The sequence below is a fragment of the Mytilus californianus genome, unplaced genomic scaffold (genome assembly GCF_021869535.1).
Source record: "Mytilus californianus isolate M0D057914Y unplaced genomic scaffold, xbMytCali1.0.p SCAF_4, whole genome shotgun sequence".
Lineage (NCBI taxonomy): Eukaryota > Metazoa > Mollusca > Bivalvia > Mytilida > Mytilidae > Mytilus > Mytilus californianus.
Window position 1 is genome coordinate 98,053,405 of NW_026262690.1, and position 19,683 is coordinate 98,073,087.

At 33.1% G+C, this 19,683-nt stretch overlaps 1 protein-coding gene across 1 annotated transcript in view; it reads left to right on the top strand.

The window, feature by feature from the left end:
- The window catches only part of LOC127698984 (26S proteasome non-ATPase regulatory subunit 8-like), a 135,017-nt gene extending 116,132 nt beyond the window's left edge, over positions 1-18,885 (top strand). Inside the window, exon 8 of the mRNA XM_052202776.1 lies at positions 18,391-18,885. Coding sequence (XP_052058736.1) covers positions 18,391-18,525 — 135 coding nt within the window. The 3' untranslated portion in view covers positions 18,526-18,885. The remainder of the gene's footprint in view (positions 1-18,390) is intronic.
- Positions 18,886-19,683: the final 798 nt, after the last annotated feature.

Here is a 19,683-nt window from a genome sequence, read left to right on the forward strand (position 1 = left end):
TAACCTTGAATATTGTGTCCATTTTTGCCCCAACGGTTCAGGGTTGGACCTCTGCAGTCGTATCCAGCTGCTCTCAATAAGCAATTTATTGTAGTTTCCGGACAATAACTGACGTATTATGGTATACCTTTGACTGTCTGTCTGTCCGTCAGTCCGTCAGTCCGTCCGTCTGTCCGTCTATCTGTCTGTCCGTCCTTCCGTCCGTCCGTCTGTCCATCCATCCGTCCGTCCGTCTGTCCATCCATCCGTCGTCAACATGTCAGACAATAGCTCAAAAAAACATTAACCAATATGCATGAAACTTTGGTGAATTGTTTATATCTATTGACGTGAGCTCCCTTTATTTTTTTTTTTTTTATCAATTTCAGATTTACCGTTTCTGAGTTTTGGGGTTTTATTCATTAAAAAAGGGGGGATTTTCCAGTTTTCCAACAATAACTCGAGAATGCTTTCACCAACTTGCAAGAAATTATGGTGAATTGTTTATATCTATTGACATGAGCTCCCTTTCGATTTTTATAAATTTTAGATTTTACGTTTCTGAGTTACAGGGTTTTTTTCATAAGAAAAGGGGGGATTTTCCAGTTTTCGGACAAAAACTCAAAAATACTTTCAGCAATTCTTATGAAACTTTAGAGATTTGTTTGTATGTATTGATGTAAGCTCCCTTTAGAATTTTATAAATTTTACATTTTACATTTCTGAGTTATGGGGTTTTATTCAATAAAAAAGGGGTGATTTTCCAGTTTTCAGACAATAACTCAAAAATGCTGTCACCAATTCTCATGAAACTTTGGTGAACTGTTTATATCTATTGATGTAAGCTCCCTTTTTATTTTCATAAATTTCTAATATGACATTGAGAATTAATTGAACTTTATTTGTTTATAGTCTGACAACAGATTTACTAAGTATTGCACAATAGCAAGAAATCTTTAATTGAATATAAATTCAATTCATATAACCAATTTCAAGATCTTTGACTACATTTATTCAGAAACCTATAATATGTCATATATTTAATTACAATCCAAATTCAGACCTGAATCAAGCTTGAATATTGTGTCCATTTTTGCCCCAACTGTTCAGGGTTGGACCTCTGCGGGCATATCCAGCTGCCCACAGCAAAGCAGTTTATTCTAGTTTCCAGACAATAACTTGTGTTTAAGTGTATGGATCTCTCTAAAATTGTACTACAAGGTACATAAAGGGAAGGCTGGGAATGAGTTAGGAGGTAATTACTCCAAGAGGGGGGTTCAAAAAGTTTGGGGGGATTTTTGTTTTCCAAATTTTGGGGGGGTTCATATTTTTTTTCTTCAAAACTTTTGAAATTTCAAATAATTGCACAGTATTGCATTAGCACGAAATCTTCATTTGCACAGTATTGAGCAATATTAAAAGTATTGCACGATAGCACAGTATTGCGCAATAGCAAGAAATCTTCAATTGCACAGTATTGAGCAATAGCACAGTATTGTGCAGTAGCAAGAAATCTTTAAGTGCACAGTATTGCACAATAGCAAGAAATCTTCACTTGCACAGTATTGCGCAATAGCAAGAAATCTTCACTTGCACAGTATTGCACAATAGCAAGAAATCTTCAATTGCACAGTATTGCGCAATAGCACAGTATTGCACAATAGCACAGTATTGCGCAATAGCAAGAAATCTTCAATTGCACAGTATTGCGCAATAGAAAGAAATCTTCAATTGCACAGTTTTGTGCAACAGCAAGAAATCTTCAATTGCACAGTATTGCGCAATTGCACAGTATTGTGCAACAACACAGTATTGCGCAACAGCACAGTATTTTTGGGGGTTCTAACCTTGTATTACTTTTTTGGATATTGGGCCCCATTTTTAAATTGGTCTACATTGAGGTCAAAAAGGTCCAAAATTAAAATTTGTTTGATTTCATCAAAAACTGAATTATTTGGCTGTATGATATGCTGAATCTTATTATGCATTAAGATTTATTATTTTGGGCCCTGTTTTCAAATTAGTCCATATTAAGGTTTGAAGGGTCCAAAGTTAAACTTTTGTTTGATTTCAACTAAAATTAATTTTTGGTGTTTTTTTCATATGCTGAATCTAACCATGTTGTGAGATTTTGGATATCAGACCATTCTAGGTAAATTAAATGTCCCATTTCAAATTTTTAAGATCTTTGATGACATTTATTTTGTGTCAGAAACCTATATTATGTCAAAAATTTGATCACAATCCAAATTCAGACAGTATCAAGCTTGAATATTATGTCCAAACTTGCCCAAACTGTTCAGGGTTAGACCTCTGCGGTCATATCAGGCTGCACTCAGCGAAGCATTTTATTGGTTATTATCTTGAATATTATTATAGATAAAGATAAACTGTAAACAGCAATAATGTTCGGTAAAGTAAGATCTACAAAAAAGTTAATATGACCAAATTGTCAATTGATCACTTAAGGAGTTATTGCCCTTTAAAGGCTATCCATCAGCAAACATGGCTGCCATGGCTAAAAATAGAACATTGGGGTCTAATGCAGTTTTTGGCTTATATCTCTAAAACTGAAGCATTAAAATCAAATCTAACAAGGGGTAAAAATGTTCAATAGGTCAAGATCTATCAGCCTTAAAATTTTCAGACGAACTGAACAACCCATTGTTGGGTTGCTGCCACTAAATTGGTAATTTTAAGGAAATATTGCAGTTTTTTGGTTATTATCTTGAATATTATTGAACATAAAGATAAACTGTAAACAGCAAAAATGTTCAGCAAAGTAAGATCTACAAAAAAGTTAATATGACCAAAATCGTCAATTGACCCCTTATGGAGTTATTACCCTTTAAAGACAATTTTACAAAATTTGTTCATCATGTTTGCTAACATTTAAAAATCTTCTCCTGTTACTACTGGGCCTAATACTTCTAAACTGAATGTTCCTTAGGGTAACTGGTTTAAAAATTGTTTCCAAAGTTTTGATCCATTAACAAAAATGGCTAAAAATAGAACATAGGGGTCAAATGCAGTTTTTGGCTTTTATTTAAAAAACTATAGCAGTTAGAGCAGAAGTGACATGGAGTTAAAGTGATGAATAAGTCAAAATCTATCTGCTATGAATTTTCAGACCAATTGGACCACCAATTGTAGGGTTACTGTCCGAAATAGTTTATATTTATGAAATTTTACTGTTGTGGGTTATTATCTTTAATATTATAATAGATAGAGAGAAAGTGTAATGGCAAAAATAATCATTGATGAAAGATTTAAGCAATGAATAACAGGTGAGCGATTCAGGCTCTTGAGAGCCTCTTGTTTTAATTATTGCCCTTGTACCTTGGATAGATAAAATATGTGCAACACGGGGGACATTGGAACTCTGTTCTTTTATCATTGTTAAGTTTTTATATGACCGCAAAAAATTTTTGCGGTCGTATATTGGTATGACGGTGGCGTCGTCGTCGTCCGAAGACACTTTGGTTTTTGCACAATAACTTTAGTTTAAGTGAATGGATCGCTATGAAATTTTACCATAAGGTTCAATACCACATAAGGAAGGTTGGGATTGATTTTGGGGGTTATGGTACCAACAGTTAAGGAATTAGGGGCCAAAAAGTGGCCAAAAATAAGCATTTTTATACACCCGTTTACGGGACGTATTATGGTATACCGTTGTCCGTCTGTCCGTCTGTCCGTCCGTCTGTCCGTCGTCAACATGTCGGACATTAACTCAAAATTGCTTAAACCAATTTGCATAAAACTTTGGTGAATTGTTTATATCTATTGACGTGAGCTCCCTTTCGTTTTTTATAAAATTTAGATTTTACGTTTCCGAGTTATGGGGTTTTATTCATTAAAAAAAGGGGGATTTTCCAGTTTTCGGACAATAAGTCAAGAATGCTTTCACCAACTTGCAAGAAATTGTGGTGAATTGTTTATATCTATTGACATGAGCTCCCTTTTGATTTTTATAAATTTTAGATTTTACGTTTCTGAGTTACGGGGTTTTATTCATAAAAAAAGGGGGGACTTTCCAGTTATCAGACAAAAACTCACAAATGCTTTCAGCAATTCTTATGAAACTTTGGTGAATTGTTTGTATGTATTGATGTAAGCTCCCTTTAGAATTTTATAAATTTTACATTTTACATTTCTGAGTTATGGGGTTTTATTCATTAAAAAGGGGTGATTTTCCAGTTTTCTGACAATAACTCAAAAATGCTGTCACCAATTCTCATGAAACTTTGGTGAATTGTTTATATCTATTGATGTAAGCTCCCTTTTTATTTTCATAAATTTCTAATATGACATTGAGAATTAATTATACTTTATTTGTTTATAGTCTGACAACAGATTTACTAAGTATTGCACAACAGCAAGAAATCTTTAATTGAACATAAATTGAATTCATATAACCAATTTCAAGTTCTTTGAATACATTTATTCAGACACCTATAATATGTCAAATATTTAATTACAATCCAAATTCAGACCTGAATCAAGCTTGAATATTGTGTCCATTTTTGCCCCAACTGTTCAGGGTTGGACCTCTGCGGGCGTATCTAGCTGCGCTCAGCGAAGCAGTTTATTCTAGTTTCCAGACAATAACTTGTGGAAAGGTGTATGGATCTCTCTGAAATTTTACCACAAGTTTCCATACCACAAAGGGATGGTTAGGATTGGCTTTGGGGAGTTATGGCTCAAACCGTTTAGGAATTAGGGGCAAAAAAGGGGGAAAAACAAGGGTGTCCTGGTTAATGGACAAATACTTTAGTACAAAACATAATTTAAAGTAGTGTAAGGGAGGTAATTCAAATACATCATTTGAATTACCTCCCTTACACTGCTTTTGAATTATGTATAAAGTAATTAATGGTTAATGAACAATTAAGACAATTTAAAAGCAGTGTAAGGGAGGTAATCCAAATACAATGTTTTGATTACCTCCCTTACACTGCTTTTAAATTATGTTTAAAGAAATGCATATTTATAAAGGAAGACCACTAAAAATATCTTCAAATGTTGCATCTCTTTTTTTTACAAAAAAATCCATATGAAAGATTTGACACCATATTTTAAATTCTATTATAAAATAGATTAAGTTAGCACTATGGTAAATTTAAATGGGTAATTATGGTTGCAAACTCCATTGGAAATTTGAATTGAGATTCTGACCATATCTTGATAGAAAGATTTTTTTTGGGGGGAAAAGGGAGGGGGGGGGGGGGGGTAAAAAGAAATTGTGGGGGGTTAATTTTTTCTCATTTCAGATTTCAGAAATTAAGAAGAAAAATTCTTCAAATATTATTGGTTAATACGCAACAGCATAGTGTATTGCACAAAAGCAAAAAAAAGGGGGGGGGTAAATTTTTTATCTATTTTTTTGTGGGGGGAGGGGGGTCAATTTGCAACAGCAAAGTGTATTGCACAAAAGCAAAAAATTTAATATAAATTCAAATCATATAACCAATTCTAAGTTCTTTGACTACAGTTATTCTGTGTCAGAAACCTTTTATGTGTCAAATATTTAATTACAATCCAAATTCAGACCTGTATCAAGCGCAAATATTGCGTCCATTTTTGCCCCAGCTGTTCAGGGTTGGACCTCTGTGGTCATATCCAGCTGCGCTCGGCGAAGCAATTTATTATGATTAAGTTATATTGATAGGAATTACAATAAACAAGGATATTTTCTATAAAGTTACATTACTTTCTGTACATCTCAGTTTGTTGACCATTTTCAGGCCCTGCCCACTACATCATGGTCCAGTGACTGAATTAATAAGCAATGTTAAGGTTGCTGTCCATCAGATTGTTTTTTGTCGAGCCTGCGACTTTTGTCGCAGAAAGCTCGACATAGGGATAGCGATCCGGTGGCGGCGGCGGCGGCGTTAGCTAATTTCTTAAAAGCTTTATATTTTAGAAGGTGGAAGGTCTGGATGCTTCATACTTTGTATATGGATGCCTCATGTTACGAAGTTTCTGTCAGTCACATGTCCAATGTCCTTGACCTCATTTTCATGGTTCAGTGACTACTTGAAAAAAAAGTTCAGATTTTTTGTAATGTTAGATTCTCTCTTATTATAAGTAATAAGATAACTATATTTGGTATGTGTGTACCTTGCAAGGTCCTCATGCCCGTCAGACAGTTTTCACTTGACCTCGACCTCATTTCATGGATCAGTGAACAAGGTTAAGTTTTGGTGGTCAAGTCCATATCTCAGATACTATAAGCAATAGGTCTAGTATATTCGGTGTATGGAAGGACTGTAAGGTGTACATGTCCAACTGGCAGGTGTCATCTGACCTTGACCTCATTTTCATGGTTCAGTGGTTATAGTTAAGTTTTTGTGTTTTGGTCTGTTTTTCTTATACTGTATGCCATAGGTCTACTATATTTGGTGTATGGAATGATTGTAAGGTGTACATGTCTAGCGGGCAGGTGTCATCTGACCTTGACCTTATTTTCATGGTTCAGTGGTCAAAGTTAAGTTTTTGAGTTTTGGTCTTTTTTTCTAATACTATGTGCAATAGTTCAACTATATTTGGTATGTGCGTACCTTGCAAGGTCCTCATGCCCGTCAGACAGTTTTCACTTGACCTCGACCTCATTTCATGGATCAATGAACAAGGTTAAGTTTTGGTGGTCAAGTCCATATCTCAGATACTATAAGCAATAGGTCTAGTATATTTGGTGTATGGAAGGACTGTAAGGTGTACATGTCCAACTGGCAGGTGTCATCTGACCTTGACCTCATTTTCATGGTTCAGTGGTTATAGTTAAGTTTTTGTGTTTTGGTCTGTTTTTCTTATACTATATGCAATAGTTCAACTATATTTGGTGTATGGAAATATTTTATGATCTATTTGGCAGTCACGCAGGTTTTATTTGACCTTGACCTCATTTTCAAGGTTCATTGCTCAGTGTTAAGTTTTTATACGACCGCAAAAAAATTTTGTGGTCGTATATTGGTATGACGTTGGCGTCGTCGTCGTCGTCGTCGTCGTCGTCCGGCGTCGTCGTCCGAATACATATTGGTTTTCGCACTCTAACTTTAGTTTAAGTGAATGGATCTTTTTGAAATTTGACCATAAGGTTAAATACCACAAAAGGAAGGTTGGGATTGATTTTGGGGGTTATGGTACCAACAGTTAAGGAATTAGGGGCCAAAAAGGGGCCAAAAATGAGCATTTTCTAGTTTCCAGACAATAACTGTGGAACGGTGTATGGATCTCTCTGAAATTATACTACAAGTTTCCATACCACAAAGGGATGGTTAGGATTTGCTTTGGGGGGTTATGGCTCAAACCGTTTAGGAATTAGGGGCAAAAAAGGGGGAAAAACAAGGTTGTCCTGGTTAATGGACAAATACTTTAGTACAAAACATAATTTAAAGCAGTGTAAGGGAGATAAATCAAATACATCATTGAAATTATCTCCCTTACACTGCTTTTAAATTATGTATAAAGTAATGGTTAATGAACAATAAAGATAATCTAAAACAGTGTAAGGGAGGTAATCCAAATACAACGTTTTGGTTACTTCCCTTACTCTGCTTTTAAATTATGTTTAAAGAAATGCATATTTATAAAGGAAGACCAGTAAAAATATCTGCAAATGTTTTCATCTTTTTTTTTTACAAAAAAATCCATATGAAAGATTTGACACTATATTTTTATTAATTCTATTATAAAATAGATTAAGTTAGCACTATGGTAAATTTAAATGGGTAATTATGGTTGCCAACTCCATTGGAAATTTGAATTGAGATTATGACCATATCTTGAGGGAAAGAATTTTTTGCATTAGATTTGTAAAATCTTTGATCACATTTATTTATTTGTTATGCCGAATCTAACAGTGTATTTAGATTTTTAATTTTGGGTCCAGTTTTCAAATTGGTCTACTTTAATGTCCAAAGGGTCCAAAATTAAACTTTGTTTGATTTTAGCAAAAATTGAATATATGAGGTTCTTTGATATGCTGAATCTAAACATGTATTTAGATTTTTGATTTTTGGCCCAGTTTTCAAGTTGGTCCAAATTGGGGTCCAAAATTAAACTTTGTTTGATTTCAACAAAAATTGAATATATGGGGTTCTTTGATATGCTGAATCTAACCATGTATTTAGATTTTTTATTTGTGGACCCCGTTATCTAATTGGTTCATATTGAGGTCAAAAGGGTCCAAAATTAAACTTTGTTTGATTTCATCTAAAATTGAATTATTGGGGTTCTTTGATATTCCAAATCTAACCGTGTATTTAGGTTCTTAATTTTGGGTCCTGTTTTTTAAATTGGTCTACATTGAGATCCAAAGGGTCCATAATTAAACTTAGTTTGATTTTAACAAAAATTGAATTCTTGGGGTTCTTTGATTTGCTGAATCTAAACATGTGTTTAGATTTTTGATTATGGGCCCAGTTTTCAAGTTGGTCCAAGATAGGGTCCAGTATTTAAACTTTGTTTGATTTCAACAAAAATTGAATATATGGGGTTCTTTGATATGCTGAATCTAAACATGTATTTAGATTTTTGATTATGGGCCCAGTTTTCAAGTTGGTCCAAATTGGGGTCCAAAATTAAACTTTGTATGATTTCAACAAAAATTGAATATATGATGTTCTTTGATATGCTGAATCTAACCATGTATTTAGATTTTTTATTTGTAGGCCCCGCTATCAAATTGGTTCATATTGAGGTCAAAAGGGTCCAAAATTAAACTTTGTTTGATTTCATCGAAAATTGAATTATTGGGGTTCTTTGATATGCCAAATCTAACCGTGTTTTTAGATTTTTAATTTGGGTCCCGTTTTTTGAAATTGGTCTTCATTGAGGTCCAAAGGGTCCAAAATTAAACTTAGTTTGATTTTAACAAAAATTGAATTCTTGGGGTTCTTTGATATGCTGAATCTAAACATGTATTTAGATTTTTGATTATGGGCCCAGTTTTCAAGTTGGTCCAAATTGGGGTCCAAAATTAAACTTTTTTTGATTTCAACAAAAATTGAATATATGGGGTTCTTTGATATGCTGAATCTAACCATGAATTTAGAATTTTTATTTGTGGGCCCCACTATCAAATTGGTTCATATTGAGGTCAAAAGGGTCCAAAATTAAACTTTGTTTGATTTCATCAAAAATTGAATTATTGGGGTTCTTTGATATTCCAAATCTAACCGTGTATTTAGATTTTTAATTTTAAGTCCCGTTTTTTAAATTGGTCTACATTGAGGTCCAAAGGGTCCAAAATAAAACTTAGTTTGATTTTAGCAAAAATTGAATTCTTGGGGTTCTTTGATATGCTGAATCTAAACAAAGTTTAGATTTTTGATTATGGGCCCAGTTTTCAAGTTTGTCCAAGTTGGGGTCCAAAATTAAACTTTGTTTGATTTTAACAAAAATTGAATATATGGTGTTCTTTGATATGCTGAATCTAACCATGTATTTTGATTTTGGACATTGGACCATAATAGGTAAATTAAAAAAATTCAAGTTCTTAGACCACATTCTTTCTGTGTCAGAAACCTATGCTGTGTCAAATATTTAATAACAATCCAAATTCAGAGCTGTATCAAGCTTGAATGTTGTGTCCATACTTGCCCCAACTGTTCAGGGTTCGACCTCTGCGGTCGTATCAAGCTGCGCCCCAGCGAAGCATTTTATTGTGTTTTGGTCTGTTTTTCTTAAACTATAAGCAATAGGTCAACTCTATTTGTTGTATGGAAGAATTGTTAGCTGTACATGCCTGCCTAGCATGGTTCATCTGACCTTGACCTCATTTTCATGGTTCATTGGTCAATGTTTAGTTTACTTGGTTAATGTTAAGTTTATGTGGTCCGAGTACACAGCTATTTCGTAGTGCATTTCTTTTAGACAATAAATGAAAATAAAAAAAATCCCACCTGCGCTTTCTCAATTATATTTTTACAGTGTGTTGTACTACTTTTGGGACAAATTATATCAAAATTATAGAAAACTTCATCGGCTCTAACTCAAAATATGGACAATTCTATGTTAAGGGGGTCTTGAAATCTTTTGACAGCTTCCGAAGTGCTAATTTTTAACCTTTTTCAGCTGGACCAAATCACTACTTTACTTTACAATTCATGACCCAAATTTTTTTACAGTGTAATTTCATCCCCCTACTTGCTATTTGAGGCATAAAACATGAAGGAATACATTTGGAAGGGGTACTAAAAAAATTGGCAAGCAACACACTGTCCACACTAGGGACTTTATTCGTGGACAACGAAAATCAAAGGACAATAACTGTGTACTCGGACCTAATAGGATAGAAAAATTTGACCAATCTTAATAAAACTTGGTATGACTAAAGCTTAATAAATTATGAGACTGCTGACAAAGTTTCATGGCAATAGGATATATATTATAGACAATATGATAAATTCTATATTCAACTTCGCGTGTTAAATTTTGACGTTTAAATTGAAAAATTTCAACTATCAACATTTGGGGCTTTAAAAATTAAAATATTGCAAAAAATTACATTTTAAAGGGCTTTATATATGACATATTATGTATTTAAAGCAATAGAATACTCATTTGATTTATCAGACTTATCACAATTATTTAAAAGTCAAATTTATATGAGCCTGTGCCAAAAAATGGAGGTTTTCCAATGAAGGGGGGCCTTACATGAAGATGTATTATTTTCCAGCAATTTTAAATTTGTGGAGTTTTTTGGTTATAAATAATCCTTACATATGTATTAAATGTACTTTAAATGGAAAGAAAAATTACAAATAGCATACCAAATTAGTATAAAAGGGTCTTAAGCCAAGTAAGACTGAAAATAATTTAGGGTCAATTTAGGCCGTAGCACATATTTACATTTAAAAATGCATACTGAAGCTATAGGAAATAAAAATTTGTGTCTTTTTTATAATTTCTATACTCAGGTTACATGATACAATAAATCTGAGCATAAAGGGACTCTTGCATTCTACTTTTTTTTGCAGACAGTATGGTCTGATACAAAGATTTTTCACTTTTTAGTGAAAAACTCGCATGCAATTTTAGCCTCAGCAGGCTTATATTTGAACCACTTGCTATTTAACATAAGAAAAGAAAGATACTATGTGAAATGAAACAGGTACAAAAGACATTGTGAAGTGCTTTTAATACAAATTTAGTGAAATCTTTATTATGGACTTCAACTTTTATGTACCTAGGTCCTCACATTTAACTTGATCCAAACAGGCCGTTACACGAGGGTCATTTATACAACACATTTTGCACATATTGTCTGAGATAATCTTATTTTCTGTAGATTCAGAGTTCACAAATGAGTAATACAACTGGGTTAAAGCATAGAAACACAAATATTGACACAGGAAAACCTGTCACATAGAAAGTCAGAATGCCACTTATGCATCAAAATTGAAAAAGCTTTGAAATGCTTATTTTGACCATATAATGCCAAAATGGGTAATTTTTGCAGAATTTCTATCAAATAAAAGTTTAAATCCTTTAGTTTCATGCTATCTGACAAATTGACACCATTAAATCATTCAGGGAAGTTGCCAAAGTACAGATTCTATATTTACTGATTTCGCCTCTTAGGTCCGAGTACACAGTTATTTCGTAGTGCATTTCTTTTAGACAATAAATGAAAATTAAAAAAATCCCACCTGCGCTTTCTCAATAATATTTTTACAGTGTGTTGTACTACTTTTGGGACAAATTATATCAAAATTATAGAAAACTTCATCGGCTCTAACTCAAAATATGGACAATTCTATGTTAAGGGGGTCTTGAAATCTTTTGACAGCTTCCGAAGTGCTAATTTTTAACCTTTTTCAGCTGGACCAAATCACTACTTTACTTTACAATTCATGACCCAAATTTTTTTACAGTGTAATTTCATCCCCCTACTTGCTATTTGAGGCATAAAACATGAAGGAATACATTTGGAAGGGGTACTAAAAAAATTGGCAAGCAACACACTGTCCACACTAGGGACTTTATTCGTGGACAACGAAAATCAAAGGACGATAACTGTGTACTCGGACCATGTGACAGTTGTAATAAAGCTTTATATTTAGGACTATCAACATAATATCAATGATTAGTAAAGAAGGCGAGACATTTCAGCGTGTGCACTCTTGTTTCTAAATCTTATGCTGATAGGCGAGCCATTTATCTATGTCAACAGTTTATTTGTTAAAACATCACAAATTGTTCACTGCGTTTTGTGAAAATTGTTAGAAAGCAAAGTATAGCTATTTTTTATTTTTTGTTCATTGTGAAAAGACCATATATTTCCCATTTGTAAATCCACACAACCTTTTTTTCAAAAAAACTCCAAAAGTATAATTAAGATCGAGGCCAATGAAATTTTGTACAGTTGTTGTGCATGATATATTTTGGTGAAATTTGGCTCATTTATTTTGGAAAATACTTCATTTTTGTTGAAAACTCACAATTTTTTTAAATGTCTTCTTATAATAGGATTTGAACAAAAGCTGACATATACAATTGTGTATTAAGTTATTTCAAAGTGATTGACAAATAAAAACAAAAGGTAAAGACTTATTTCTTGTTAAAAAATCACAAATTTTGAGAAGCATGTTGATGTCATCAAATATTGATATATGATATAGGCATAATATATATTCCAAATTGTTTCGGGTCACTTTCCTCAAAGTCAAAGTCATCATTTTCTTTTTTACGAAATAATTCTCTGCATCAAAATTATTGGTTGCCCACCATTTATGAAAATGCCCACCAAATTTGCTTGGATTTTAACTAAATATATATTTATCAAGAACTTGTCCTGAATTGCTGGTGTCAAAATTTATGAAAATTGACAACTTATGAACATTTGCTGTGTATGTATCAGTCTCTTTTCCTCCCATAAAATGTGCAAGCAGGGCCCTTACTGGCATGTCAGTTTTTTAGTTCTATACATATTTTTGTCTTGTACCCTGATTCTTTTTCTGATAGACAGACCCAAATCTCTCACGTAAAAAAATCTGTAAACCAACAAATTAAAAAACCCTGGCCTAATTAGTTTGCCTCAACCAAATGTAATGAAATTAATGCACTATGCTTATTACCACCAACACAGATCAAGTTTTAATTTGTGAGGCAACACTTTCAACATTCTCAAGTTATGTCCCTATATAAATGAAAAAAATGCTTAATTTGCCATTGCCGCACTATTACTTTACTTGCCTCAAACAAATGTTATGAATATATACACAATGTTTATTACCACCAAACACAGATCAAGATTGAATTTTGGGGGCTTCACTTTCACCATTCTCAAGTTATATCCCTTTATATATGGAAAAATTTCAGTTTCAGCACTCTTAACATTACTTTGCCTCAACCAAATGATATGAAACTTATATACAATGTTTATAACCACATAACACAGTTCAAGTTTAATTTAAAGTGGCATCTTTCACTGTTCTCAAGTTATGTCCCTTTATAAATAGAAAAATTGCTGTAGATTTACAAGAGTCTGTGTCCCACAGAACCAATTCCTCGTTTATTTTCTTCTTTTGTGGAAAATTTGCTAACTTCATCAGATGATCAGCATATCTTTTTCAGAGGTAAAATAATTTCTAGATGAAGTTTTAATCAATTACTTAACATATTTCCATGCATACATTTAGACAGAACTTTTTACTAGAAATCAGCATTTCACTATGTTTTTTTATGCCCTCACCGTAGCGAAGGGGGCATTAAGTTTTACCCTTGTCCGTCTGTACGTACGTCTGTCCGTACGTCTGTCCGTCCGTCCTTATGTCCCAAAATTAATTTCCGTTCTCTAACTTTAGTTTGCCTCGACCAAATGTTATGAAACTTATACACAATGCTTATTACCACAAAACACAGATCAAGTTTGAATTTTGGTGGCGTCACTTTTACCGTTCTAGAGTTATGGAAATGGAAAAATTGCTAAATTTTTCGTTTCTGTTCTCTAACTTAAGTTTGCCTCAACCAAATGTTATGAAAATTATACACAATGCTTATTACCAGAAAACACAGATCAAGTTAGAATTTTGGTGGCGTCATTTTTACCGTTGTAGAGTTATGCCCCTTTACAAATGGAAAAATTGCTGGATTTTTCGTTTCCGTTCTCTATCTTAAGTTTGCCTCCACCAAATGTTATGAAACGTATACACAATGCTTATTACCACAAAACTCAGATCAATTCGCACAGGCACAGTGTATTGCACAAAAGCAAAAAATTGAATATAAATTCAAATCATATAACCAATTCTAAGTTCTTTGACTACAGTTATTCTGTGTCAGAAACCTATTATGTGTCAAATATTTAATTACAATCCAAATTTAGACCTGTATCAAGCTTGAATATTGTGTCCATTTTTGCCCCAACTGTTCAGGGTTGGACCTCTGCAGTCATATCCAGCTGTGCCCGGCGAAGCAATTTATTATTTTTTCCAATATCAAGAGTCAAAACAGTAATTATTTTACATATAAAATATGTCATTTAAGACTAGTTCAACAATGAATTTTATTCTGTCAATTTATTATTGAAACAGGATATGGAAAACAAGTGCTAAAATCTGAAACACCAAAATTTAATCACCACCTTTTTAGCTCACCTGGCCCAAAGGGCCAAGTGAGCTTTTCTCATCACTTGGCGTCCGTCGTCCTGCGTCCGTAAACTTTTACAAAAATCTTCTCCTCTGAAACTACTGGGCCAAAATTGACCAAACTTGGCCACAATCATCATTGGGGTATTTAGTTTAAAAAATGTGTCCGGTGACCCGGCCAACCAACCAAGATGGCCGCCATGGCTAAAAATAGAACATAGGGGTAAAATGTAGATTTTGGCTTATATCTCTGAAACCAAAGCATTTAGAGCAAATCTGACATGGGATATAATTGTTTATCAGGTCAAGATCTATCTGCCCTGAAATTTTCAGATGAATCTGACAACCCGTTGTTGGGTTGCTGCCCCTGAATTGGTAATTTTAAGGAAATTTTGCCGTTTTTGGTTATTATCTTGAATATTATTATAGATAGAGATAAACTGTAAACAGCAATAATGTTCAGCAAAGTAAGATCTACAAATAAGTGACCCCTTAAGAAGTTATTGCCCTTTATAGTCAATTTTTAACCATTTTTCGTAAATTTTTGTAATCTTTTACAAAAATCTTCTCCTCTGAAACTACTAAGACAAATTTAACCAAACTTGTCCACAATCATCATTAGGGTATCTAGTTTAAAAAATGTGTCCGATGACCCCGCCAGCGAACCAAGATGGCAGCCATGGCTAAAAATAGTACATAGGGTAAAATGCAGTTTTTGGCTCATATCTCTGAAACCAAAGCATTTAGAGCAAATCTGACATGGATAAAATTGTTCATTAGGTCAAGATCTATCTGCCCTGAAATTTTCAGACCAATCAGGCAATACGTTGTTGGGTTGCTGCCCCTGAATTTTAAGGAAATTTTGCCGTTTTTGGTTATTATCTTGAATATAATTATAGATAGAGATAAACTGTAAACAGCAATAATGTACAGCAAAGTAAGATCTACAAATAAGTCAACATGACCAAAATTGTCAATTGACCCCTTAAGGAGTTATTGCCCTTTATAGTCAATTTTTTACAATTTTCATAAATTTTGTAAATTTTTGTAAATTTTTACAAAATATTTTCCACTGTAACTACTGGGCCAAGTTCATTATAGATAGAGATAATTGTAAGCAGCAAGAATGTTTAGTAAAGTAAGATCTACAAACACATCACCATCACCAAAACACAATTTTGTCATGAATCCATCTGTGTCCTTTGTTTAATATGCACATAGACCAAGGTGAGCGACAAAGGCTCTTTAGATCCTTTATTTTGTAAAAACAACCAAAAAATTTCAATTTACAGGACCATTAAATAAAGAATGTAATGCAAAAACACACATTTAACAGTCCCTTGTGGTTATTCATTTCTTGTCTGGTTTAATTATTTACCTTATCTTGATTTGAGATACATGATATGTATAAGTTGTTTTGTGATAAAAAAATGATGTTCTGATTATATTTAGGATATTGTAAAATTTGGTTTGTGATATTAAAGAGCCATATTTTGTATATAATGATTCATAACTATTTTTAACAATGGAGAAATCTTCCAGGCTTACCATTTTCTAAAACCAAAGCCCTGTTTGATTGATCACATCTCCTTGTGTAAATCAGAAAAAAAGAAGTTTCTAATTAATGCAAGAAACACAATTTTTATACGACCCCAAAATATTTTGCGGTCATAAATTGGTATCACGTCTTCGTCGTCATCTGCGGCTTCCGAAGACATTTGGTTTCCAGACAATAGCTTTAGTATATGTAAATAGAAATCTATGAAATTTAAACACAAGGTTTATAACCACAAAAGGAAGGTTGGGATTGATTTTGGGGGTTATGGTCCTAAGGGGCAAAAAAGGGGGAAAAACAAGGGTTTCCTGGTTAATGGACAATTACTTAAAAGTACAATTTTATGTTTGGATTACCTCCCTTACACTGCTTTTAAATTATGTATAAAGAAATGTTGTATTGTCTTGAGGTGATTAGCTGTCAATTTATTTTTAGAAGTTACTATTAAAAATGCTGATTAAGGAATACTAATTTTAGCCATGATTATGTATGTCATTTTGTGTTTTAAGACTTCTATGATGTATTTAAATGGGTAATTATGGTTGCAAACTCCATTGGAAATTTGAATTGAGATAATGACCATATCTTGAGGGAAAAATTTTTTTTTTATGCCCCAGCCGTAGCGGAGGGGGCATTAAAATTTTACCCTTGTCCGTCTGTACGCTGTCCGTCCGTCCGTCCGTACATCCCAAAGTTGGTTTCCGTTCTCTTACTTTAGTTTGCCTCAACCAAATGTCATGAAACTTATACACAATGCTTATACCACTAAATACAGATCAAGTTTGAATTTTGGTGGCGTCACTTTTACCGTTCTAGAGTTATGCTCCTTAACAAATGGAAAAATTGCTAAATTTTTCGTTTTCGTTCTCTAAATTAAGTTTGCCTCAACCAAATATTATGAAACTTATACACAATGCTTATTACCACAATATACAGATCAAGTATGAATTTTGGTGCCGTCACTTTTACTGTTCTAGAGTTATGCCCTTTACAAATGGAAACATTTTTTTTTCTAAATATTTAGTCATTTTTAAAATTGGAGTTATCTTCCTTTGTCCATGATTATAGTTGAATCAATTACAATCAATGCTTTATACAATGCAATGTTTAATTTTGCCTTCCACTGATAAATTAAAGCAATTTTTACCCTTCATTTCTAAAAATATTTGAAAGTCTTCTTTGAAAATTGGAGTTATCTTTCTTTGTGCATAATGGTAGTTGAATCAACTGCAACCAATGCTTTATACAATGCAATATTCAATTTTACTTCCTACTGATAAATTAATTTGTTTCTGTTTTCTAACTTTAGTTTGCCTCAACCAAATGTTATGAAACATATACACAATGCTTATTACTACATAATACAGATTAAGTACGAAATTTGGTGGCGACCCTTTTACCATTCTTGAGTTATTTCCCTTTATAAACATAAAAATTGCTGAATTTTTCGTTTCCGTTCTCTAACTTTAGTTTGTCTCAACCAAATGTTATAAAACTTAAACACAACCGTTCTAGAGTTATGCGTGTTTACAAATAGAACGATTGCTGAATTTTTAGTTTCTGTTCTCTACTTAAGTTAGCCCCAACCAAATGTTATGAGACTTTCACACAATGCTTATTCCCACAAAACTCAGATCAAGTTCAAATTTGGGTAGCGTCACTTTTACCGTTCTTTAGTTATGTCCCTTTATAACTATATGATATGAAAGCGGGGGCATCAACTGTGTCCAAATTTATTTGAAAAGGAAGGGGGTAGGAAAAAAAATTGTGGAGGGTGGGGGACAACTTTTTCTCATTTCAGATTTCAGAAATTAAAAAGAAAATTTCTTCAAATATTTTTTTTTTTTTTTTTTTGCAAAAAAGGGGGGGGGGGGGGGGATTTTTTTTTTTTTTTTTCGCAACAGCATAGTGTATTGTACAAAAGCAAAAAATTTGATATAAATTCAAATCATATAACCAATTCTACAATTCTAAGTTTTTTGACTACAGTTATTCTGTGTCAGAAACCTATTATGTGTCAAATATTTAATTACAATCCAAATTCAGACATGTATCAAGCGCGAATATTGTGTCAATTTTTGCCCCAACTGTTCAGGGTTGGACCTCTGCGGTCGTATCCAGCTGCGCTCGGCGAAGCAATTTATTTCTTTAAGGTTAGAGTTTTATGGAAACAATCAGACAGGAACTCTTTTTGATGAATACTTTACAATAGCAAGATGCTAACATGTTTACCATAATATTCCAAAATTTGCATTTCAGCGTGGTTGGACTTTAGCATCAGATTCCTTTTTTTATTTTCAACAAGAGAAGAAGGTAACAGATGAAAGTATACCAGCTATGCAGTTAGCAGAACAGACAATTGAGTATGCTAGGGAATTGGAAATGATTGTATAACAAACTTTAAGCACTAATTACAAGTAATGACTAAAGCTGCAGTTGTTTGCAGATTGTGATGTATTGTTAAACAACTTATTTGTCTTGTGGAGGAGAGTTATTCTTTCTGTAGTCATAATAAAAATGAAAGGACATTTTTTTCGTGAAAAACAAACAACTAAATAATGATCAGTTTAACATGAATAGAGTAATTTCATTAAACTGCTTATTTTTAACTTTTAGATCAAATATCCATGTTTCAATGACTTTTAACACCAGAAGTTTGACCTTGAACCATATCAATGACAATTTGCTGTCTTATCTCATATTCTAGAAGAATGTTACAATAAAACATGTTGCATGATTAAATGTTTAAATAGACCTTGAATTTCCAAAAGAAGTGTTATTTATCTCATTTGACTCAGAAGGTCCAATGTGAGCAATTGCCATTACTTGGCATCTGCAGTGCATCATCTGTTAACCTTCACTTTTTGATATTTCTGCTGTGACACAAGAAGGTGAATTTGTTCGAACAATTGCAGGACATATTTATAAAAGGTCCTTATTAAAATTCCTTTTTTGGTTCAAATTTCATGAAAAACATGGCCATCAATGGTGTTGGTTGATTCTGATTGGTCAAGTTTCTTCTTTTCTGAAACTACTGAGCTAAATGTTTTTAACTGGGTTCTCTGAAGGAAAAATCCGGTTATTAATTTGGTGAAATATGGTGAGCAGGCTGCTGACAACAGTTTCTATGCAATAACTTATGAACCGTTCAATTAATGCTTATTCAAATTTTAGTATGTTGGTACTGATGACAAAATGGAAGTCAAGTTCGATATTGTTGATTTTCACTTTTACCATTCAGGAGTTATGGTTCAAGAAAGTTCTGGTCTTTAGTCTTTTAAAATTCCACATGATGTTACGAAGGGCATATGATACAGAAGCAAGGGCAGACAATAATGCATCCAAATTTAATGTGTTGTTTTCACAACATTGCTAATGATAATAATAACACCAACAGTACCATAATAGTAAGTTTTATAGCTCTTTGATCTACAGCGTGAATAACTGCTCAAAGAAGTTGCTGTTACTGATGACAAAATGGTGGTTGAGTTTGATATTGACCATTTTCACTTTTGCCGTTCAGGAATTATGGTTGTTGATTAGATAGAATGG